The sequence below is a fragment of the Myotis brandtii genome, unplaced genomic scaffold (genome assembly GCF_000412655.1).
Source record: "Myotis brandtii unplaced genomic scaffold, ASM41265v1 scaffold165, whole genome shotgun sequence".
Lineage (NCBI taxonomy): Eukaryota > Metazoa > Chordata > Mammalia > Chiroptera > Vespertilionidae > Myotis > Myotis brandtii.
The window spans coordinates 3,722,171-3,727,843 of NW_005356042.1; the positions used below are offsets into that span (position 1 = coordinate 3,722,171).

General features: G+C 60.3%; 2 protein-coding genes across 2 annotated transcripts in view; one reads left to right on the forward strand and one right to left on the reverse strand.

Moving 5' to 3' along the window:
- Positions 1-2,683, forward strand: part of SLC22A31 (solute carrier family 22, member 31) — a 7,741-nt gene extending 5,058 nt beyond the window's left edge. The window contains exon 8 of the mRNA XM_014536649.1: positions 2,259-2,683. Within this exon, the coding sequence (XP_014392135.1) occupies positions 2,259-2,325 (67 nt within the window). The 3' untranslated portion in view covers positions 2,326-2,683. The remainder of the gene's footprint in view (positions 1-2,258) is intronic.
- CDH15 (cadherin 15, type 1, M-cadherin (myotubule)) overlaps positions 1-5,673 on the reverse strand; it is a 17,244-nt gene that overhangs the window by 1,945 nt on the left and 9,626 nt on the right. Inside the window, exons 5-12 of the mRNA XM_005862676.2 lie at positions 4,630-4,790; positions 3,596-3,724; positions 2,984-3,169; positions 1,853-2,106; positions 1,094-1,236; positions 696-932; positions 248-487; positions 4-140 (exon numbers count right to left, since the gene is read on the reverse strand). Of these exons, the coding sequence (XP_005862738.1) occupies positions 4-140; positions 248-487; positions 696-932; positions 1,094-1,236; positions 1,853-2,106; positions 2,984-3,169; positions 3,596-3,724; positions 4,630-4,790 (1,487 nt within the window). The remainder of the gene's footprint in view (positions 1-3; positions 141-247; positions 488-695; positions 933-1,093; positions 1,237-1,852; positions 2,107-2,983; positions 3,170-3,595; positions 3,725-4,629; positions 4,791-5,673) is intronic.

A 5,673-nucleotide genomic window follows, 5' to 3' on the forward strand; every position in this document is an offset into this window, starting at 1 on the left:
TACCTGGTCTTCCTCCCCGCCCCCCTGCTCATCATAGTTGAGGATGTTGTCCCGGAGGTCATCCTGCAGCCCCGGTAGCAGCCCCTTGTCCCATGGCTGCTGTCGGAACCGTGAGAGGAGGGCCACCGGCAGGGCGAGCACTGGGCAGGCAGACAAGGTGAGGTTGGCTCCCAGGAGAAGGAGGCGTGGGGCGTGGGGGGGAGCGTGGGGGGACTGAGGGCAGTGGTCTCAGGGCATGGGCACTCACAGAGCAGCAGGATGACACTGGCCAGCACGATGCCCAGGGCGCCCAGGCTGAGGCCTGTGCCCTTTGCCCTCAGCGCAGCGGCCCCCTGCAGGCAGACGCCATCCTGGCCACAGTGGCACACGGTCACATTAAGGAGCTGCTCGCGATGCTGAGGTGGCTGCCCTGAGTCCTGGAGCAGCAGGCTGAGGCGGTGCAGCCCCTCCTGGACCTGGTGCCGCAGCCGCAGGCGCGCATGGCTCACTGTGGAGGGCACCTAGGTCAGCAGGGCCCCCCGTGCCCCGTGGGGACCATGAGACGCTGGGCCTGTTTCCCATCTGCCCACTGAGTGTGATAACTAATCCCTGCCCCACCTGAGGGACCACTGAGGTGGGACCAGCAGGACCACGTCTTGAGTGACCCCCAGGTCACAGGTCTGGACACCCTCCCCCGGGCGGGGGGCAAAGCTCACTGTTAATCTGGCTGAGGCTCCAGTTCCGGGCCAGCTCTGGGACCCTGGGGCTCAGCTGGAAGTGGAAGGGGGCTCCGTGGGGGGGCAGGTCCTCGTCCGTGGCACCCAGGAGAAGGCCAGAGCCCTGGCCTGGCTCACTGCACAGGCTTCCAGATGAGGGGGACAGCTCGGGGGCGTGGTCATTGACTTCCAGGATCTCAATGGACAGGGTTCCAGTGGCCGTGCAGGGCGGGGAAGCTGCAGACGGAAGAGGCCTGTGGGCTCCTTGCCCTGCCAGAGCCACTGCCCACCTATCGTCGGCTCAGTTGAGGGCCTGGCTCCCAGCCCTTGGGCCAGCAGCAGGGACTCCCAGCCTAGGTCAGAGAGCCATGGAGCCCAGGCCTGGACTCAGTGCTCACCATCGTCGTAGGCCAGGATGATGGCCCTGTACCAGCCGTCCTTGAGGAAGGGGGACGCCGGGCTGAGCACACTCTGGGTCTGGACCCAGCCTGTGGCTCCATCCACTTGCAGCCAGTCCTCAGGGTCATAATCCTTGGAGTAGCTGTCAGCCAAGGAGGGAAAACGGGAACAGGGTGGCCCTGAGCTACATGGGACCCCCTCAAGGTGTGGTTACATACAGACACACATACGTCCTCCACACTGCGTGCGCGCGCACACACACACACACACACACACACACACACACACCCTAGCCTTCGAGGCCCTAAGCTGGTGTTTTTCTATCCCAATTCACAACTGAGGCTCAGGAAGGCAGGTGCGCTGACCAGGGCCCTGTGGCGACTGAGTGACGCAGCATCACATGGATAGGATTCAACCGTGGACACCGTGGAGACAGACACAGATACACAGGGCCAGGGTTGGGGTGAAGTCCAAGGGCCAGTCCCATGGGAGCACTGCTCGCCAGAATGAACAGGGCTAGACACCGTCTATTCTAAGGCTGGTCAGAATAGACGGTGGCCGTGTCAGTATAGTCCTGCCCTATAGAACAGGGTCACACCAATATGTGCACACATGGGACTTAAGACCTCCTGGACTATTGGGAACCCTCGGGGCACAGGGCTGGGGTACCCTCAGCCGTGCTTCTGGCCCTGGCAGGGAAACGGGGGAATGGGCTATGAGCTCCCTCTGCTTCACCCCGAGGGTCCCCGGGGAGGCACCTGAGCCTCTGCAGCTGCTGTGTGTCGGGGTCTCGGGCAGAGAAGGTGGCCACAGGGGTTCCTGGGGCCGCCCCCTCCGCCAGGCTGGTCCTCAGTGGATTCTCCTGGAACACGGGCGCCTCGTTGACATCCCGCACCTGCACGCTGACTCTGGCCTGATCCCGCTCAGCCCGGGGGGCAGCCGCCTGCAGGGGGACCTCGTTCTGCACCTCCACTCTGAGGTCGTACTGGTCACAACTCTCATAGTCCAGGGGCTGTGGGGAGGAAGCAGAGCTGACAGCCTGCTCAGGACTCCGGGCCCCTCACGGTCGGGCACCCGGAGGCAGGTGTGGCCGGGATAATGCCTCCCGTGGTGCTGCTGCCCCAGATCTGTCCTCAGAGCCCCCGCTCTCCTTCTCCTTTTCAGCTTTGGAAAAAGGAAACGTATGCAGGACAAAAGAAGGCACAGAAATAATGTAAAAATGATCAAATAAGTACTCGTCACTCAAAATGAATTTTTTGGGTGTTGTGTGATCAGTTCTGTGTTATTTGGCTGGGCGGTCCTCCCAGCGACGCATCTGGGTATAGACGGGAGATATCTGGTTAAAGTAACATCTACGATCATTTGGCTTAAGAAGATTGTCCTGAACCATCTGGATATCCTGAACCTCACACACTGTTGAAAGTCTTTAAGAGCGAAACAGGTTTCTGAGGAAGAAGAATTCCGCCTCAGGACTGCAGCCCAGCTCTGAGCTGCCAGCTTACCCTGCCAACTTCAGACTTGCCCAGCCAGCCCCACAATGGCAGGAGCCAATTTCTTGCAATAAATCTCTTCAGATATCAATATCTAAATATATCTATATCTTTACGTGTGTGAATATACACACACGTGTTTCCTGCTGTTTCTCAGGTTCACGGGTACAGTCTGTATTCACACACGATTCTTATACAGCGTGGCAGCACACTGTAAACAACGCACAGGCCCTGTGGTCAGTGCGACCTGAGCCTGCACTCCCAGCATTTCCCATCCTTTTGGCTCCCTCCCTCCCTCTACTCTCTCCTGAGGATGCAGAGGGTCCAAACAGGGTCCCAGGGTGTGAGGAGAGGCACCCTGTATGGGATGCTTGTGCTGGGGGAGTTTGCACCGCTCACCTTCACCACAGACAGCACGCCTTCGTTGGTCTTGGGGTCTGTGCGGATAGCAAAATGCCCATCGGGGTCGCCCTCCAGGATGGTGAACCTGGCTGCCCAGTTGGGGGAGCCTGGCAGGTCCCTGTCCTCCACCTCCAGCCGCCCCACATCGACTCCACTCATGGCCTCGGTGGCCTCCATGAAGAACTGTGGGAGCCACTCCAGTTACCTGCCAGGGTTGTCAGGGGTGGGGCCTCCCTCCCTCACACCTCCCAGCTCAGTGCTGCCCACCACTGGAGTCCTCCCAGGTTTGTTTGCCTCCAGAGTCACTACCCCACCCCCTCCAGAGGCCCCATGAGCCCTCTCTGTGGGCTCAACTGCACATGGGTTTGGGGGAGACAGAGGGATGTCTAGGCTGCTTCTCCCAGGGCCCCCCTCTTGACTCCTTCTGACGGTTCACTGATCACAAGCACCGTCTCCGTTGCCCCCAATTCAGTCTCTGTGCTACCTGTGCAGGCCTCCTGCTCCAAAGCACCCAGCCTCAACCCGCCACGAAGCCCTGGTCGCCACTGGGCCTGGGGAGGGGAGGGGCAGCCTGAGCGGGGGCTGGTGGTGTGGGGACCGGGGTGGCACCTCCTCCCTGGTGAAGCCGGGGGCGTTGTCATTGACGTCCTCGAGAGTGATGATGGCTGAGGCAGTGCTGGTCAGGCCATCTCCAGACATGTCCGCCACCTGCAGGGTCAGATTGTACACGGCGACCACCTGGGGATGACAGTGAGGGGTCGGGAGACTGAGCGGGCCCAGGACCAGGTAAGGAGTGGGCCACCTGCGGGCTCAGTGGACACAGGAGAGCCCTGTGGGTGGCAGAGGCCCCAAGTGGCTCCCGGTACCCTGCCTGCTCCCAAGCTCTGGGGCAGATGTGCTGCCTGGCCTCTCGGGGTCCAATGGCAGCGCTGTGAACCCTAGACTCTGCCCAGCCTTGGAGTGAGCAGGAGGTCAGCTACCAGCCAGAGAAGCACTTACAGAGCACCTGCTGCATGCTGGGTGCTGAGGGGCACTGCGAGCTGGGTCCCTGCCATAGTAGAGAGAGAGAGAGATGGATGAGGACCACCTAACACAGCAAGAGACCCGACAGAGCCACACAGGTGGCTGTGGAGAAACCAAGAAGGGCTTCCTGGAGGTGCAGACGCTGCACAGAAGCCCGGCAGTGAGAGGCAGCAGTGGTCCTGACAGAGGGTGGCCATCACTCCAGAGTGTGAGTGGTCACTGTGGGGCCCAAGAGGTGACAAGCCCGACTGCCGAGTAGGCAATGGGTATTTTTGGCAGAAAAAACACCCTCTGAGTCCAAGGACGTGTCAGGGCCAGGCGCTGTATTGAGGGCCGTTCACACCCTCTCTCGACCTAACCCTACAACCACCCAGGAGGCAGGTGCTCCCCAAGCCGAGTCTGTGCCCAGAGCCGGGAGCCACCATGAGCATTTGCAGCAACTGGGGGCCCCCTTCACCTGCAGGGGAGGGCAAGTCTGGCTGAGCGGCACTGGGTCAGAGGGCCCAACTCGAAATGAGCTGCCCTGTGCATCCCAAAGCACCACCAGGGTGGGTAGATTGGTCAAACAGGACGCTGGCTTCCCTGCTCCCAGCTTTCAAAGCAGCGCGGTGGCGCCTCACCTCACGGTCCAGGCCCACTTGCACCGTGCGTATCTCCCCTGTGTGCTCATCGATGCTGAAGAGCTGGGGGCTGCCCTGCTCCAGGATGGAGTACCGCAGGGCCGCGTTGTCTGTTTCTGGGTCGTCAGCATCCGTGGCCTCGGCTCTGGTCACATAGGTGCCTGGGAAGGACGAGGGCATGTGAGCAAGACACCCATGAGTGCCAGCCCCTAACTTCCACTCCCCCGCGGCCCACCATGCCAGGTCCAGGCTCCCGGCTCCCGGCTAGGCCTGTGCAAACGTGAATGTCCAAGCCATTGCCTGTGCTGTTGGTGGGGGAGAAAGCAGAAGTGTATGATACATGTTCAATCAATATCTGTGACTCCCACAAGACACTGAGACAGCCCGGCAGGGGCCGAGAGCACTGGGTCAGACGAGGCGAACCAGCCGGAGAACCCGGGGCTGGCCCTGAGCCCCAGCTGCCTGGGAGTCAGAGGGTGTGCCCGCACGCCCAGCAGGCGCTGTCCTCAGCCCCGCCTGCAGAGAGAGGCAGTGGCCAGGGCCGGACCTGGGCTCTGGGGCAAACAAGCCACCAAATCTCAGGAAGGGGTGGGGGCTATGCAGGGGCCAGGAGGGGTTTTTGGCAGAAAAACCCATTTCCCTCTGGTGAGATTTAGGTCTGGCCTCCATCCTCCCCATAGTCCATCTGAAGCATGACTTGCCTGGGCTCTGACCAAGCCCCTGAGAGCAGGGTGGGGAGAAGGCGGGAATCTGTCTGGAATGGAATCTGCCTGCCCTGGAACAGACTCAGACAAGCAGGTCTGTCCTGTAAAGACTCAGAAAGGACGGAGGATTGAGTTTTGTTTGTGACCAGAATGTAGAATTAAGAAGCAATGAGAGGGCATCACTGCTCCGTGGGCATGGGGTTTCCTTTTGGCGGATGACAATGTTCTGGAACTAGATAAGGTGCTGGTTGCGCAACCTTGTGAATGTGCTCGGTGCCACCGAAGTTCATTTTATTTTATTATTATTTTTTTAATATATTTTATTGTTTTTTTTACAGAG